The following is an 18,514-nucleotide window of genomic DNA, read 5'->3' on the forward strand; positions in this document are numbered from 1 at the left end:
TGGTAGCCTATAAAACCTTGGGTTTTTCCAGAGGAGCAGTGATTTAAAAAAAATGTTTAAATGACCCTGAATTCAGAAGGCCTTAAGCACATACTTAAATTGGGGGTTTGTTTACTTTGGTTGTTTGTTGCTTTTAATCAGGCCGTTAGGGCTCAGTAACGTCCTCATTAACTCATTTCACGAGCTTGCAGGCATCACAAGTTAAATGGAAACTTGTAACCTAAGTAGCCTGTTTTTTTAAACCTTTGTATCACTATGAATTGCACTGTTAATATTCGTTCCAAACGACAGAAATATATATAATAATATAGATATATATAAAACAATTGAAAATGCACCAAGCATAAACAGAACTAAAATTTCCATTAAAAGCCCACTTGTAGTGCTGTAATTACACATAATTTATTATTTCCGTTTCACTTCACTATGTGGAACCTTTTCAAGGCTCACTAGAGGATCAGTATTTATCTCCGGGAGGTTTGCACGGCAAAGCTGAACTTGCCCACCACAGGAACAGTACCTGAGAAAAATAAAAGTGCGAGGACCTCGAGTGGTGGCAAAGGGGCATTGCTGGTGCTTAAAACACCCTCTCAGAGCCGCCTGGTCCAGCTCTGCCTTCCCAGTAAGAGCAGGTTTGCACTGGGCTTTGCACTTTCTAATAGCTTTAGTCTAGACTAATAGGCTGAACATCTGCTCTGGTCTGAACACCCATTAGCGAATGGAAACGTGAAATGCATTGTTGGAACACACTGCCAGTTACATTTTATCCAGAAGATAATCCAGTTTATTTCCCTGCTGTCCCACAGTGCCACTGTTGGAACGAGCTTTCAGGCAGCTCCCTAATATTCAAGGAGCAAAAGGTAATAATGAAGGTGCTCAGCAAATCTACATATACAAGCAAAAATACAGAATACAGCAGTACCTAGAAAGACTTTTTAAACTGTATCTTGCATTTTTACACGACATCTGATGGAGCAGATATTCCCTATAGGTGGCTATTTGTAACAGTACAGGAGAGAAGAAGGGCAGGCAGCTCATTAGAGGAAATGAGCTGACAGGATGTTCAGGAGAATCAGGCAACAGGAAAGTTACTCAGGTTTAAATCCAGACTATAAATGACATAAGACTTACATGCAATTGAAAATTTCCTTTAAGAGACACAAGAAGGCTGAATTTTGTAAGAAACTGTGATTCCTTCCCTCATGATTACAGATATATTTGGAGACAGAAACAAGACATTCCTCACAAAATCCTTACCACCATTTCTTTTCCTGGTAAATGTCAGGTAGCATTGTCAAGTGTGTCTGTTTTTTCATGCTGAAGACTCTGGCTGCCATACAAAGTAGTTAATGTTAGGACTGTAAATTAGGGACACTGTTGCCTAAGAACAGCAAAATCCCTTCTACCTCATTATCCATCTTCACTGATCCAGGTTGTCTTAGGGTTCCTGCCTCAATTCTACAATTACTGCTCTAAAAACTGAAGGATTAATACTCTCCACATCTAATCAAAAGATTTGTAGCAACAAAAGAACCACTCTGTGTTGAAATCAGTGTGAAAGCATAGTCTATATGAGCATCGAGACACAAAGAAGTGTTCCCTTCTCCCTTCCACAAGAAAACAGTTAAAAAAATAAAAAAATAATTATAATTTTAAGACACTTCAACATACTTGCTTGACTGCTTGTAGCTGCTCTGTTAACTGTTTCTGTGCATTCACAGATTCAGACAATTCTTCCTGTTAAAAAAAAAAAAATAAAAGAGGAAATAATTAATAATTCAGTCTAGAAGAGAAGAGTTTTTAGTCCTAAAACCCAATTAGCTCCTTCAAAACTACAGGGAGCAATACTTAAATTCTATCCATGTATGTTCTGCCTTCTGTACAACTACCATGTCTGTTAACAGTGCTGTATAATCAGAAACACACATATTAAAAAAGTTCTGGTGGGAATAATAAATAATCAACAGCTTTTATAAAACCTGTGACAACCCCAAATTTCCCCCTCTAAAAGCCAGCTCTTCAGTGAGTTCAGTGATACTGGTTAGGGTGCTTGGGCATTTGAGGATTATTTACTGAACATTTCTGGGATAAGTGGGAAAAGAGTGTAAGAAATGAGGCTATTGCAGATTAATCATTGTCAGTTTTCAACGTTAGCAATTTAGGGACTCATGATTTAAGTATTCACTGCTTCAACACTCAATGTAAATTGGGTTCTTTCATTTCAGTACAAAGCTTTCAGAAGAAGAATCCTTGTGCACAGAACAAAGCACAGACTTTTGGCCATATCAACCCAATGTTTTCGTAATTTGTAGCAAGAAAGATTTTTTTTTTTGGACCAGGAGGGAATTTGTATAATTGTCTATATCCTCAGATCAATTTTCCTGTCCAAGAACAAAAGCTACATATGCTGAATACAACATTTTGTATCTTTTGGTATGTTAATAAAGCAATTCAAGACCATAGGGTTGTGGTTGTAACCCAGGGTATTAAGAAACAATAAATACATTTGTTGCTTTAGGTTTTAGGAATTTTGTGAAGTCTGTGAAAATATGTATTACTTTGGAACATGATTAATTTATCCCCCAGTTCTGATTTCTTTCAAAAGTATCAGCACTCGCTCAGACTCGGCAGTCACTAAGATCACACATTTCTAAATAAAACTGCCTTGCAAATCACTCACTTCTCCACATTCACTTTTGTGGAATGTCTGCTTAGTTTCATTTCTCTGTGGATCAGATTAAAAAATGTGCAATCTTCAAATGTATTAGGGCCGTTTGCTCTGCCTTTTTTACTTAATCATGACAAATTCCACATAAAATTCCAAAGGAGAACAGTAAATTACTACATACAGTCCAAGAAAAAGATTAGTCTCTTGAATAATTTAAAGCAAATAAAAATGGTTACCTTTAATTTACTCATTTCTTTTAAAGCTTCATTTCTTTCTTTCTTAAGTCTTTCCACTTCATCCTCCAAAGAATTACAGGTTACAAACTGTATTTAAATACATAAGGTTAGAAAGTATTTCTAACTGTAGCTTCCATAATCTTTAACATCTTATATTAAGAGGTCTTGTTAATAAAATTAGAGGAAAATCTTAATTTTCCAATAATTTAAAGCTCTGAAAATGCTAAAAATGTTTAAGAAAATTTTGAACAACTTATATCTTCCCAAGGAACAATTATTTTTACTGTTAAAGTGGATTAATAAAAGTATTTTTTAAAGTATCAAGAAAACATCAATAGCCCATTTTCTTCATTACTTTATCCCCGGATCTACTGAATACTGTCCATTTATTATAGTATGTCTTTATTTTAGTATCTATAAAAATGCTCTTTTTAAAAGTCAGCTCTAGAATAAAATGATTTTCACTGTAGCAGTAGCTCAAATCACTGGGCCCAGTAATTGTTTATCATTCACACAGGTTGTAGCAACACGAATTCCATTAAGAAACCTCAGTAAATCCCTGTTGTCCAGGCTTATAACAAACCACAACATAATTATATTAATTGCTCTCTGCAAATTAGGCTGCTTAATAAAGCTTCACAGAAACTGGGTTACCTTAAAGAACCCCGGCACATGGAGCTGTTTTAAACATCTGCCCAAGATGTGAAGTAATTTCACAAATAATTCACTCCAATAATCTCCTCCCAGCAGTTAAAACACTGTTCAAGCACATATTTTACCTGTGAATCCTGTAAGCTGGAAACTTCACTGACCCCAAACGTTACGGGTTTGTGGCCATCATCTGCTGTATCTGACTGCACAGAGAACAGATTCCTTGACACTTCAATGAAATCTGAAAAAACAGTTCACATTTTGTTGCTGTAGCCCATAAGTTCAGGTCTAGCAGCAGCATCACTAAATGCAAATACCTCCAAATATCACAATGAACAGCCAGTCTTTAATAAATGCAGCATTTGCCCTGTGTAAGCTTTCTGAGGGAAAATATGAACATCAGGCACATCTCTCTGAAGAGAAACTTTTGGTAAAGCTGGTAAATATAAAAATGTCCAAAACACGTCTTGGGAAGAAACACCCTCAAAATTAAGTTGTGAAGGACAAAAGAAAACAAAGGTGGTGTGAAAGTTCACCTTCCAAGTGCCTGGTTAGAGATGGAAAAATTTCATGCTCGTGGTTTCCTCTGCAGGTCCTTTAAACCCCTGGTAGAGACCTGGGAAAATTGATGTTGGCCAGATTGAAAGTTCTAAACACAAACACTGCATCACTCACAATCAACATGGCTTGGAGGACCATTCATTAGGAATAGATTAAAAAAATACCTGCTACAATATGACAGAAAAGTGGAAATATCAAGGTCAGTTAGTTTATTCCACATAAAATCTGATGGAAGATCCAGGATCTTTCTTGATGAGATACTTGAAAATCCAGTGTCTTTTTGGACGGTTAAGTATAAAATATTACTTTTCACACACTAGTTTTTGATGCTGTTCTTCATAAACTTTAGGAAAAGTGAAATTTCCATCAGTTTTAGCATCAGAACTTTCATGTCTCACAGCTTTTGAAAAATATTTTTAAATTGTCAGTGTCACCAACCAAAATTGTCATAACCAACAGCAGCAACTCACTCCCATCAGAATTAGGTTTAGCCAGAAGAATTGTGATGTCTCCATGCAAATCTCTTTCTATGTGCAGTAGCTGAAATGTTCTTGCTTCTCACAAACTGAAGTTAAAAAATCCATCAGTTTAGTCACTTCAAGCAGTCTCTTTAAGCATCAATACTTTCCCAAGTAATTTCTGGAACAATTACAGCTCCCTATCGTCAAGGCAAAAAAATTTAGGAATTTGTGAGCACAAAATAAAACTTTCCCAGGGCTGCTCCTAATTAGATAAATTTGTGATTTGCTTTCCCAATACTTAGTTTCAGAGTTTCGAGCTTATTTTTATACAGTAGAATAAGGTTCTTGCCTCAAACTATCATTTTATTTGCAGCAGCAACTCAATACTGACAGAAAATATATTAATGGTTATTATCTATCATTTCTGTACTCCTACTTTTCATTCTTTTCCATAGTAATTAACAAATTATTACCTCCAAAAGACACTGTTCCTTTAGAATCTTTCTGAAGTTGCTGCCTGAGGGCTTGCTGCTGTTCATCTGTGAGCTGAATCCCAAGATAATTCAATGCCTGGAAGGAAAAAACTTATTTTGGAGAAAAAAAAAAAAAAAAGAAAGGACTAGGGATAATGACTGCAGGGACATGGGGGAGTAATTAAAGAGCTATACTTCAAAGAGCCTTTGTATCCTGGTACACTCTCATTGACAACACTTTTATTCCAGAGCCACTCTGTGACTTTTCCTTCTAATTGAGAGATGTACAGATATTATTTAACCTTGAATACAGATGAGTGTAATAAGCAAAACCCTTTGTCCTTAATAACTGCCTTAAAAATCCTGAGGGATGTTCGGATTCCCAGCAGAGTTAATCAGTAATTAGATTAATAAAAACAGTAATTTGCCCAATATATAAAATGAAGCATTGCCCTGCAACATGAAAGAACTACTCAAATGGAAAATTTTGTGTTGTAATTTACACCTTCAAAGTTTGTCAGCCTAGAAATATCATCCAGATGTTTCACCTGCATCAGGAGGGGGAGGAAGGAAAACTCAAAAGATTGTTAAGTATTTACCCTCTCCAGCTTTTCTGTTTTGAGACGAATAGTCGAGTTCCTTCCTTGAGGCTCATAATCATCATTCTGGCTGGGGGCAATAACTAAGAGGAAAAAAAAATTAATTAATAACGATCTAGTTGTAACTATTGCTTTGAAAAAATTTGTTCTGAAGCTCTGCTTGTCAAGTGGATGCCAGCTAAATACCCACTTGCTAAAAAGACATGTTAACACTTAGACTGACTTTTATTTTTTCAAAGGACATAGTTGTAATAAACAAAAATTACGGGTATCAATCACCTACACTAATTTTTTTTTTTGGTATAAAAAAGTGACAAGTAGCAAATTGGCAGAAAGAAACCAGGAATAACTGAGTGATCCATCAAGTATATGGCTTATACTGGTGGTATTTTCTCTTCTCTCAGAGATACACAGATACTCAGGAAAACAGAAGGGGAAACACACTTGTGAATTCCAAGAGAGACCTCCAAGACACACCCTCATCACAGCTGACAGCTCCCCAAGGCATATGGAGTGATCCAGAAAACACCGTGGAAAGACAGGGAACGACACCTGTTGCCAACTAAGGGCTGTGTGGAGGGAGCTTAGACTGAATTTCCCAGGCTCCTCAGGAACTCTTTTCCAAGAGCTCCCACCCATCAGGCCACCAGCCCCTTCTCCAAGTTTCCATGATTTTAGCCAGCTGCATTAATAACTTGTGGTGCACCTACTGTATTTCCAACACACACAAAGCATGAGGCTGAGGAAGGGAGCAGAAGGCAGCAGCACCAAGCAGCCCCTATGCAGGACTTCAGAATAATTGCCTTTTTTTATTATTATTATTCTTTTTTGTGTGTGCATGCTGAGTTTTAGTGGAACTTGAGAAACACAGTCACAGCTTTGTCATGTTTCAGACACACCTGTGGGTAGATCACAACCACCTTTGGCAGCCTTTGCTCACAGACAGGAGGCAGAAGGAGCAGTGAACTACCTATTTCTTTGGATTTTAGATGTATGAACAAAGAAAAAATTCATTGCTTGCATTCATTATTTATAAATCTAATTTAGATCTTAATCCATCGTTTCATTAATGGATTAGAGAGGTACCAAAACCAAACCCAGCATTTAAAAATCGAAGGATTTTGCAGCTTGAGATTCTCTCTATGGGAACAGAAGGAATTGCAGAGAATTCTATTTTTTTCTTAAATTTTTTTAGTTTCACAGTATATCTGTTTCCAAGCTCAAAGTGGTTTACATTCTCTTTATATGCCAAAAGCATAAACCAAAACATCTTGAAAATCTCTGACACTAACACCTCTCACATGCTATATTAAATTCTGAAGACAGTGGGCTAAACCTCGGTGGAATTGGCACACTTCCTTTGAGCTCAGAATGAAAAAGCCTCTCGTACGGGTTTGTGCAAAAAACTTCTCAAAACTACGCTGATTTTTCCATAAAGCATAAAAAGAAAAAATACCTCTAAGAGATACTTTAATTTTTTTCAAGGTTATCTTTCAAAGGTTATCCTTGATAAAAGGCAGCATGAAAGAAGTGGCAGCTTTGACAAAGGATGTGCCATTAAATAAGAAGAAAATGAAACATAAGCAACAGCACAAACTGGAGCTGCAAGTGTTTGTCCTTTCCACTCCACTACCCACGTTATTCAGATGTGTTAAGAAACTGTGGCCTTCTTGGTCTCCTTAAACAATAAAGCTCCTGGGTATTGCATTATATTAACCAAGAGTCTCATATCCTGAATATATTAAAAAAACCAGCCTTTTGTCTTGTTTCTTTCATTTAGTTGAGGTGTTTGTCATGGTCAGTATGAAATTCTGTGTGATCATTAATCTCCAGGTATATTCAATACTACAATCTTCCCCATTCCAAAAGTTCACATTCATTCAGCTCACCCTTCAAGGAAGGGAGACAACTGGTCAGATTTGCACTATAGGAAGTGTTTCATTTTAAATCTGAATATCTAATAGGGGCTATAATAAATGCAGGTATAATTTAAGTAACATCAGTGGAGAAACCTCTGGAATTAATCAGACCCTGTATGTTTGTTCTTCCTCTTCTCAGTACATTAGACACCAAGCTGAGGAGCTCAGGTTATGCTTAATTGCTGCTACCTGAAGGAAAAGGATACAGTTCAGATCTTCACACAGAAATACAGAAGAGTCAGTTCTGTCACTGTGTCAATGGGGACTCTCATTATTGGGTCAGACTCCTGCATTTTCACTGTTTCTAAACACAACACATATTTGTTTCCCAGAGGAGTTACAACTGTTAAGCCCAGTTATCTGGTTCTGACCAAATTCCACAAACTCTGTTTTTCCTGAAGTGTTGGTTCTCAAAATAGATATTTAGAGAGATGATCCAAGTGACTCTTGTCTTTGTTCAAATGTCGTGACCCTCCAGTATTAACATATACATTCTATTTGTCATGAATTGCAAGGCTGTTAGAGGTCTGCATGTTGTTCCTATCCCTCCAATATGCTGCCCTGATTTAAACAAAAAACCCCATGCAAGCAGCATACATCCACAGAATTTCATCAAATCAAGAAAGCACAGTTTCCATGGCAACCTAATCTTGATCTATATGTGAGTCTTCATTATCTGGTTTCTCCTGAGTCTATTATCATTACTGCTGTACAGCAAATGTTGTGATCACTCGTTTTTGTTTGGTTTCAGCTGTTTGTTCAAGACAATGTAAGTTATACTTGACAGAAGCTCCTAAAAATCCATCGATCTCAGTCCTTTCTTTAGGACTATAAAAATATTCCCTTTTTTTAAAGACTGCTGAGTCTCACCATGTACTGTGTGCTGCAAGACAGTTATCAAAGGAAAAAAAAAAGGGTGGCAGGGAATGAAATCAGCACTTACCCGTGGCAGACACATCAGCAGGACTGTTGTCTAGAGGCGTAATTGGAGGTTGCTCTCCCATCTTGACTCCAGTTTCCATCTATGAAAGAAAATCAAAAGTCATGATACACCATTCCTAAAGCAGATCACAAGCCAAACTAGAGATACACATTGATGTAAAAAGAGAAGGACAGGAAGGAAGACCAGGGGGACTAAAAAGGGCTGGATGGATCAAAGCAACAATGGAAGGCATGGAGGGGGTGCTGGTGGTGAGAGGGAATGGCATTGGAAAAACTCAGATCAGGGCCTCTTCAAAACCTTGGGTTTTGAATATCTCCACAGATTAAGATAACACAGTCTCTCTAGGCAACCTGTTTCAATATTTATATCCCTAACAGGAGAGAAAAATGGGCAAGAATTTTAAGTACAAACAGAAGAAGAATTGAGAATCACCTGCTCTGTCTTTGTGTTTGACACGGAACATTTTATTCATTCTTGTTCCAAGGCAATATTTTATTTAGCGTTAAAAGTAAGATAAACTGAAGAAGTTCTTTCAAAAATTAAAATGATAGTTTTAAAATCATCTTTCTTATGGTCAACATTATTTGTTTTACAAATTTACTTCTTTAAGGTGAGCTGTATGAATTAAAACAACAATTGTTGTTGAGCTGAAAGGGGAAAAAGCCCACATTCTTCTAGGAATTTTTTAAAGCAAAAATCTCATCATCACAGAGCAAGTGTAACTTGTGAGATTGTCCTGTTCACATACTTGTAGTAAACAGAGAGTATTTTATCTCTGAAATATATAACTACAGATATCAAACTCCAAAACTTTACGACCTAGGGAAACATTAGGGAGAACTTTGTATCTAAAAACACAGTTAATGTTTATTTTATTTGATTTGTTTTCTTACCCCAAGTCAACTAATAGTCTTATTCCTCTCATCAGTGTGGTTTAATCTCCTGTTACAAAACATGAGTTTTGCAAAACTTTTGATATTCCAAAGACTTAATATTGTGCAGAAAAATAGCCATTTTCTTACTAAAATGGAAACTCAAAATTAGGAAAAAACAACCATTTGCTCACTTTTATTCTAAGAGGAGTAATAAGTGTACTCACAGCATCTGGAGTGAATGTTGAAACAAGCTTCCCATTAGGAGATGGAAGAGCCTGTTGCTCTCCATATGCCACAGAAGATGTTAAGAGGCTGAAAGGACGTTGCAGATTCTCTGGATAACTGGGAGTATTTTTTTGCCTAATAAAAGCTATCTCCCAGAAGTTTTCCAACCTAAAATTAAAGTTTCAACAAATTATATGCTATACTGTTTCTAAGATTATATGTTACTTCTGAAAAAAATTACAAGTTTCCAAACACTGTGTGATTTTATTAAATCTTTTCCTAAAATGTTGTTCTATTCCCCATCATTAAAAAGGCTTTGGGTTTGGGTTCCCTTTTGATTTTTTATTTTTGAAAGCATTCAAGTATCACAATTTTGCAGGTCTAAAAGGTGCATCTCAGTCTTTTCTATGAAATAATATTGCAATTGAATATTAAAAAAATTAATATGCCTGTGTTTCCTCTAAAGTCAATTCATTTCAGATTAATCTGATCATAAACATCACATAATAAACCATTTTGGAGGGTTAGCTGTTTGACAGTAGCAGATACCTCATCTTTGTTCTGTTGATTATACTTTTTGCCTCTTCATAGGAGACACCAATCATGGACTCCTTGTTGATGGACACAAGTTGATCTCCAGGCTTCAGTCGTCCATCCTAAGAGAACAAATAAAAAACCAACCCCACTATTTCCATATGAATTGCTAACACTACAGAAAGAACTGTAAAATCACAGCACTTTCACATATTCCTCTGGATCTGCTGAGACAAGAAATACCAAGAGCAGCTGTGCATTCTGCCTGACAATCTCCCAGGAATAAACAGATCAAATGAGCATTAATCACCATCACTGCAGTCATTAGAAAAACTTCATTAGACAGAACACACCCCAGATATTGTCTAAAGAAGAAATTTGGACCCACATACATATTCTGTTAAAAAAAAACCCACGCAAAGGAACCACAGATTTTTCCAGCAAGAAGCACCAGCCCATCTGATTTTAGGAAGCTTCTTTAATAATTAATTCAGCTGTGAGCTCGATTCATTTGTATTTCAAACCCAAATGTTCACAGCAATACATGGGACTCATCAGGCACTCACTGGCCATCTTAAGTTAATGAGAAAACTAGATCAGTCTGTTAGGAATTCACCAGGCAAAACCATGACAGAAATAACACTGTCAGCTTTGTGCTTCTGTTAAATTAATTGCAAATGCTCTACCAACACAAGAACACATCACATTTCTGTCTGAGAGACTATAAGACTTTAAACATGCTAGGCTAGACTTCTCACTAAGAAAAAGCTTTCTTTACTCACATTTTATAAGAGGCCTCAACAATTCAGTTGGAATTTCATGTAACCCACCTATAGTGCCAGAGTTTGTTATGACATTTGTCAACTGTAATAAACATCCAATTACACGTCTCTGTTCCTCAGCTCTTAAGAAATTAATCACCAGGTGAAACAAACTGTGCACAGATGATACACGGGAAATAAGAAAAATACCTTTTCAAGACCAGTATAATTATACCTATTTAATACCCACATACCACAATTTTAGCTGTGTCATCTCAAACCTATGATAGCACTTTATTACATTTATTTTTTCCCTTAGTGTTTTGGTTTTGACTAAAGAAAAAAGCTGTAGATCTTTTACTTTGCTTTCATCCAGTCTATTATAAAGAATATCCATTTCAACGGTGCCCTCATGTGGCAGAGGTTTAAAACACGTTTTCTGCTTCAGCTTCCCAAACGGGATAACCAAGATTGGGAAATTACCTCTATCATTGCTAATATTGGAACTCACTGAAAATTGATGTCTCGGCCTGTTGATTATGTGTGACAGGCTTTCAATGACATGTTTGCAATGAGAAAGAAATGTTTTAGAAGCCACAACAAAATAGGAGAAACAAAAGGAGAATGATTAACATTTATGCACTAAAAGAGGTCTTTGAGAAACACTGAATGTTTTCCTTTACTTGATCTTTTAGGATTAAACTTAGCCTACAAAAGTTCAGTAACAAATAGTTGTAGACTGTTTGGGGACAAAACTCATTGTTTGTGAAATCAGCTTGTACCCTTTTGCTTGGCCAGAGGCAAAAGCTGGTTATCTACACTTCAAAATAATCATAATAACTCAGGATGCCAAAGGAGATTCTTGGATAAACAGTACTGTTTACTTAAACCAGATAGTTACAGTATTTATTTACTTTTTAAACTGACAAGTCCTCCTGATTTACATAATGCAAGAGTGATCAGAACTGATTCATACATTTTATTAATCTGCAGTTTCATAGTATTGCCTTTTAATTTGCCTACACAATGATTTCCAACTGCAAGGATTCATCTAAATAAAGCCTCAGGGAAACATGATTTTTAGAATGTCCAAGAATGACCAAAGAGATGCAATTTGTAGCTCTGTCCCATCCTTCCTATTTACCTTCCACCATGCAACCTCTTACAGAAGTTGACTTTGTACCTTCTCATACATAAACTGGGGAATAAGATTTACCTCAAATCGATTTATGAATAATTTTCATTACCATGCAACCCTGCTGCAGTGCAGTGAGATAATTCTGTTTGAAGACAAAGCAAGGAGAAACACAAACACATTTTGTATTTAAAATATGACTGTATATATAACATACTGAAGTAGGTACTAAATGAAGGCAAAAATACAGGTGTCTGAAGGGAGAAAAGGTCTTTACCTTATGACAATCTCCACCAGGGATAATTTCTTGAATATATACCAAAGGCCCTTCATTTCTGTTAATTCCTCCCACAATATTCAAACCCAGGCTTGTTCCTTTGCAAACAGAGATGATCTGAAATGCACTATCCCTACAAAGAGAAAGAAAGGTAGAATTACTTCATAGAACTCAACAGAGATTGAAACATCATATTATCTTTATCTTATTTTGCAAATACATATTACAGCAACAAATAGAAAGAGTGGACATAGTCTCAATGTTCAAATATTACAGTGACAAATTACTACGAAATCAGCAACTTCAGGTGTTACTTCTGACAATTACAAAAAAATTGATACATTATATTACAAAGTTAAAATCTTCTGTTATCTATATATATATATAGATAAATCTCCAAGGCTTATGAAATCACCTGGACATAAACCAGAAGCATTAATTCTTCAGGAGACAGATCAAAAGTCAACCTGATTAATCAACCTCTACCATGTAAATGACAAATAAACAGGAAAATAACTTATTAAAACTGAAAGTCTGCAATATCCATGGCATTATAAGTTACAGGATTAAAAATTAAAAAAATAAAACAAAAGTTTAACACTTAGTGCTCAACCCAAATTCTCCTGACCAGCCAAATACAGCATTTCCTGCAGCTCACACAAGACAGTGACAGTCAGTTTTGGAAATTACTTTGCAAGCTTTGGGGATGGTGCTGGCACAGAATTATTTCTGCTGCTGGTGGTGGTATTTTCCTTTGGAGGCAACTGAGGACTCTGTGACCTTGAGGATGACCCAGAAGAAAGGCTCTCTATAGATTTTGCTTCAAGAAAAGAAACGGTGACAAAAAAGAAATAAAATACACATTGGGGAAAAAGCACAAAATTTCAGCTCATGGAAGTTCAGCGGGATTATTTTCATGTTGGAAAACAGACAAATAAAGCAATCAGACAATCAAAAGGAAGTTTCAGTCTACACAGTAAGAAGTGCAAGTCACCCACGGTCCCAGGAATAATACTTTAAAATACAGCAAATGACAGCTTTTTCCAATCTAGGAGCAAAAAACAAAATCTGAACTGACTTTCCTAAAGAATAAACCCCTGTGCTATATAAAGCATCTTAATTAGGCAGCAGTTCCACAAAGATCAGAATTTATGGGACTCTAGCTCAGATCTTTTATTAGTGCTTTGAAATCTTACAGCACATTTCAGCTTCAAATACCAAATACTTGTCATGTCATCCATTAATTAAAATTGCTGAAAGTAGACGGTAATATGTTTAAAAGTTGAGGACACTGACACACAAAGCCCTCAAGGTATATTTTTAGCCTCTAAATGTCACAGTCTAAGTAACCATGCGTGTTTTGCCTGACTTTCAGTCACTTCCTCCAAGAGATCTCCCCCCAGATTAAGAGTTTTAAGTGCAAGTTTCTACTCCACCCAAGGCTGGCTGTCCTACAGGATTATGTCAGGCTTGGAAGTGATCTCTCACCAGCTAACAGATGTGTTGGAGAACTTCTTGCAGAGCTGTTGTCACTGTGAGAGCCATACTTATCCATCAGGTCGTGGAATTCTTTCCTGTGGCAACAAAAAGATCCTCTTTGTCAGGATTTGGCGTTAGTTTGAATGCACCCCGTGGAACCTGCACTGTACTGGAGTTTTCCTTCCTCGGAGAAGGAAGCTCAACCTCAACTGAAAGAGGAAAGCCCTGTCAAATGTCCAGAAAAGCCAAGGAAAAGATCATGTAATACAGGATAAAGATGGAAAAGCAACAGACTGTGAATGGAATGGGCTATGCTAAAAAAGTTTAATTATGATCTCTCTTTACCCTGGATTGCAAAAAACTTGTAATCCAAGTTAATTAGAAATGATAAAACAGTGGTATTACCTAGACTCAGAAAAAGTTATTTATGTTAGGAAGGAATCAGATTACAGCATACTCATGCTTTTAAAGAATGCTTTTATTTCAGCTACACTGAACAAGAACTCAGAAGAGACAGGCAAACAAAGACGTGGCACCTCAAAAAAAAAGAGAAGAAATATTTATCAATTACTCAGTAACGAGCAAAACAGATGCAAATTCTAATTTCTAGTTAGTTTTCTCAGAAATTTTTAGTCCATTTCATCATAATTATATATTAAATATTGTCTCTCCTTAGGCTTTATCTTTTTCATGATGGAATATCTGTCACTGAAATAAAGAGAAATTCTTGGTCAGGTGCACTGTTGAAATAATGGACATAGTTGAAAATACTACAATTAGTAAAAAGCAAAAGCTGTTTGTTACCCATCATATTGTAACAAACTGGCAAAGATGTAAATCTTGGATCACAAGCATCAAAGAGAAAACAAAAATCTTGGATCACAAGCATCGAAGAGAAAACAAAAATGCTTATTTCACCTAATATTGAATCCAGACTAATTAAAAAAAAAAGTTTATAATCTGAGCTATGATTATCTCGGTGATATCTGATTTAAAAAATGTAAGTAATCTAGAATGATGTAAGTCAGAAACATCAGCAAATTAGTATTGCAGGATTAAACAGAGAGAAAATAAATTAACTGTTTGCAGGGAGAGCAATTCCCAGGTAATTCCAGGGAGTGCAGTTGAAAGCTACTGGATGCATTATTTTTTAAAAAAAAAGACAAGATTTATTGTACTAAATAATCTATAATCTTTTAGCACAGGAATGTAAAGTCCTAAGAAATGAATTCACAGGTGTCTGGGTGAGGGACTGTATGGAGGGGCAAATCCAGCCCAGGCCACTGCTCCTACCCCCGGAGTGGTTAAAGGACTGATGGATTTTAATTATTCAAGGAATTTAGAGGAACTAAGCCAGTGTGTTTTAGATAAAAGCAGATTAAGAGTGGACCTCACATATATCTGGGCAGTCTGAAAAAAAAAATAAAAGAGAGATCAGAGACTACAGAGTGATTTAAATGTCTGTCAAATACACAAAATAAAGGAAACAGAAAGAAGGAAGCTTAACTCGGACAAAAGGCTAAAGGAATTTAGAGAAAAATCCTTTATGCAGAGATTACTCAGTAACTGGAACATCCCAGGAAAGGCAAATAGCAGCAGATACTCTTGCAATGATTATCAAAAATAGTTACATAACAGCTCTTTTCTCTGGAGATTTAAGTCACAAGGGGACACAGACCTGGATCCAGCGCTTCTGATGATGCTCTGCCAATATAGGTTTATGTGCTTAACTTCCAACAGTGGGGTTAAAGCAATATTTAACATAAATGCCCTTATAATGGATGTATTTTGGACTACCTGTTGCACTGAACAGTTTAACCTACTTATCCAAACCATTCAAAGCTCATTAAAGACTGAAAAGCAAATTTCTGAGGGGAAACAATAACTAAACCTGACTTTTTTCAGAAGGCAAGACCAGTTTGCAATGTATAGTTTTGTGGTTCTACAGCTCCAATGTAGATTCTTAATTTTTTGTTATTTTAAAATGTGAGAAGTATTAAAAAAAACTACCACAGCACATAATTTTTAATGGTATTAGGTGGGAAGATAACATTGAAATCCTTCTCTTTAAACTCTTTAAAATTGGCCTGAGCTTGCTACTTGAATTGATGCAAGTGATCTCAGAATGAACTGGCATCAAATACCACACAGAAAAACATGACACGGGGTGTAATCCTGCAATTAAATCTAATCTGAAAGAAAAAAACCTGCCAGCCCATCCCTCCAACCCAAAATACAGCACTGGAGTTCTATTAGTTTTGAGGTTAAAACAATTTTTCTCTTACTTTGCTTCTTCATCTCTGGCAACGAGCAGGGACATGTGATTAGATGCTGACGCTGTTCGCAGGATGTCAACAGCCCTACAAGGGGGAAAACAGCCAGATAAATACACCAGGGGGCTGTCAAGAAGTACAGAGCAATGCTAAAAGAGCAGGAAAATGGGCAAATTCCTAGCAGAGTTAATCATTTTCACCGACAGATACAGAGAAAAGAGCTTTTTCCAGCAACATAACTCCAACTAAGTGTTGGAGAGTGGAGCAAGAGAGACTGTGGTGCATCTGTGCTGCTGACAGCAACAAGCTGGGACTGACCCCTCCTTCCCTTCCCTTTTGTCCCCATCTCTCCTTGGCCCATCCCACCACCTTCCTGGACCTCCTTCAGGATTAACAGCTCACACCAGACAAAAAAACCACTGCTCAGATGTGGTGCCTTGCTCAGGATTTCCCTCAGCAATACATACAGGATTTTCTATTTGAATTTTTAGCCTCTGTCTCCAGCACTAAGCTGCACTGATCTCTAGTGATCCAGTTACAGAAACCACCTCCAGATTGTTCTAAACCATTTCCCCTTCACTGTCCCATTACCTGTTCACTGAATCATTTACATTCACCAGCACTGAACCAACAGATAGTCATCAAAATATTTTAACAGCTTAATATGTTCTAATGCTATTTTCACACACATTCTGTAATCTGTGGCATTAAGAAACCAGTTTATTCTGGCACTATAAACACTTAAAGTCATTCACTTTTCCACAACAGTTTTGCTGAATTAGATTTATAGGATAAATTAATTGCCAGTTGAACTACAAGGACCTCAGGGGAGTTGAGCTCTTTCCCTCAGTCATTGATAATGTTCAAAATAATCTGCATATGATATTCCAAGCTCTAATAAACATTCACTAATCAAATTTACCTTTCATTTGTTACTCCAATCAAGTTTTCTCCATTGACATCCAAAATTAGGTCACCAGTGAGCAAACGGCCTTGTAACGAAATCAACAGTAATTCATGAATCAACAGCAAAATAATGAATGTGGCATTAAAACAGGACTTTTCCATTCAATTTTATGTGATTTAATGCAATAAACAATGTTATGACTTTCATGACTTCCTGATCCTAATTAAGATGGGTTACTGTGATAAGACTTATCAATCAGTCTTACTAAACTACAGAATAGCCACTGAAAATAAGTGTTATTTAGCTATTTGTATTATTTACACTCAGCACAAACATTTGTGGGACTGGAATTTGTATTTCACAGTTGTGGAATTAACACTGAGTTGAAATTTCTTTTGAGAGATTTTTTTTTTTTAACATGTAGTGTGTTTGTAACAAACAAATTCAAAATTACTTACTATCTACAGCAGCAACCCCTCCAGGTAGAATTCTCTTTATAAAAATCCCATAATCTTCTGCTGTTTGTGCCCGATAACCTCCAATAATTTTAACTCCTGCAGAAAAAAAAAACCAACAAGAAACGAGCAAGAAATTGGTTATTCCACCTCCTGTGCTAAATGTATTAACAGTCAAATCCCCAAAAGCCAGATAAACTATTGGTGATGACAGTGTGACCTGGAAAAGCTCACCAGGTGTTTTTTAAGCTTTGGTTTACTCTGCAGCACGAGGATGTGCAATCTTAGTTACCTAATCCATTCTGACAGTCGGAAAAGGAAATGCGGTGAACGGCTCGATTGATTCCATGGGGGCCCATGATGGTCCTAAGGAACAAAATAAAAGCCATTAAATCACAGAAATGCAGGCAGAGCTACGTTAATATAAAAGAAGTTACAGTGACCATGTTTTTAACTTCAATGCAAACCAAAATCAGTGTTCTCCACTGACAAGTTCATATTGTTGGATCCCTCTGCCCACCCCTTCCCCAACTGAAAATCAACCTCCTCATCACACAGTGTCAGATGACAAGGTACTCCAAAGTGTACACAGTTTACTTCCCTTTCCCCCAAAGCATTTCAGGGGAAACTGTGAATCCCATTTCGTTTATAATAAAAGGTTTATGATTAAATATAAACAAAACCCCACAACCTGGTCCAGCTTAGCATGTAGGCAAGAAAAACATACCATAACATCTTAGATCAGGTGATGAATATTCAAATAAAACCACAGCTAAGACAATGTATACAAAAGCATTTCCTAACATATAATTTATGAACACAATATTTTCCCTACAGTCCCTTAATTTCTTCACTCAAAATTGATTTCCTTTTCTGTTGTAAAGAAGAGTTTCTTTCCAAACTCTTTTGCCGTTTTTGGAGTTTTTTGGAGTCCCCTGTGTACCCTCCTAACCCAAGAGAAAATACCAGGGTGGCACTTGAAACTGTCTAAAGGCAGAGGAATATTTTGGAGGCTTGAATTCGTCATGTTAAAGAATTAAGGAAGAATAAAAGCAGAGTTTTCAAACTTAAATTTACAGTTC

The 18,514-nt window shown here is 36.4% G+C and overlaps 1 protein-coding gene across 5 annotated transcripts in view; it reads right to left on the reverse strand.

Annotated features, from left to right (window-relative positions):
• STXBP4 (syntaxin binding protein 4) overlaps positions 1-18,514 on the reverse strand; it is a 66,618-nt gene that overhangs the window by 39,953 nt on the left and 8,151 nt on the right. For all 5 annotated transcript variants that reach the window (XM_050319495.1, XM_050319494.1, XM_050319493.1 and 2 more), the window contains 15 exons: positions 17,725-17,798; positions 17,436-17,531; positions 16,993-17,062; positions 16,083-16,157; positions 13,807-13,892; positions 13,009-13,138; positions 12,319-12,451; positions 10,161-10,267; positions 9,611-9,779; positions 8,512-8,590; positions 5,650-5,732; positions 5,051-5,147; positions 3,684-3,796; positions 2,905-2,991; positions 1,672-1,737 (listed from right to left, as the gene is read on the reverse strand). In XM_050319495.1, the coding sequence (XP_050175452.1) occupies positions 1,672-1,737; positions 2,905-2,991; positions 3,684-3,796; positions 5,051-5,147; positions 5,650-5,732; positions 8,512-8,590; positions 9,611-9,779; positions 10,161-10,267; positions 12,319-12,451; positions 13,009-13,138; positions 13,807-13,892; positions 16,083-16,157; positions 16,993-17,062; positions 17,436-17,531; positions 17,725-17,798 (1,465 nt within the window). The remainder of the gene's footprint in view (positions 1-1,671; positions 1,738-2,904; positions 2,992-3,683; positions 3,797-5,050; positions 5,148-5,649; positions 5,733-8,511; positions 8,591-9,610; positions 9,780-10,160; positions 10,268-12,318; positions 12,452-13,008; positions 13,139-13,806; positions 13,893-16,082; positions 16,158-16,992; positions 17,063-17,435; positions 17,532-17,724; positions 17,799-18,514) is intronic.

Source organism: Myiozetetes cayanensis, unplaced genomic scaffold (assembly GCF_022539395.1).
Source record: "Myiozetetes cayanensis isolate MyiCay16 unplaced genomic scaffold, myiCay2020 scf22, whole genome shotgun sequence".
Taxonomy (NCBI): Eukaryota; Metazoa; Chordata; class Aves; order Passeriformes; family Tyrannidae; genus Myiozetetes; species Myiozetetes cayanensis.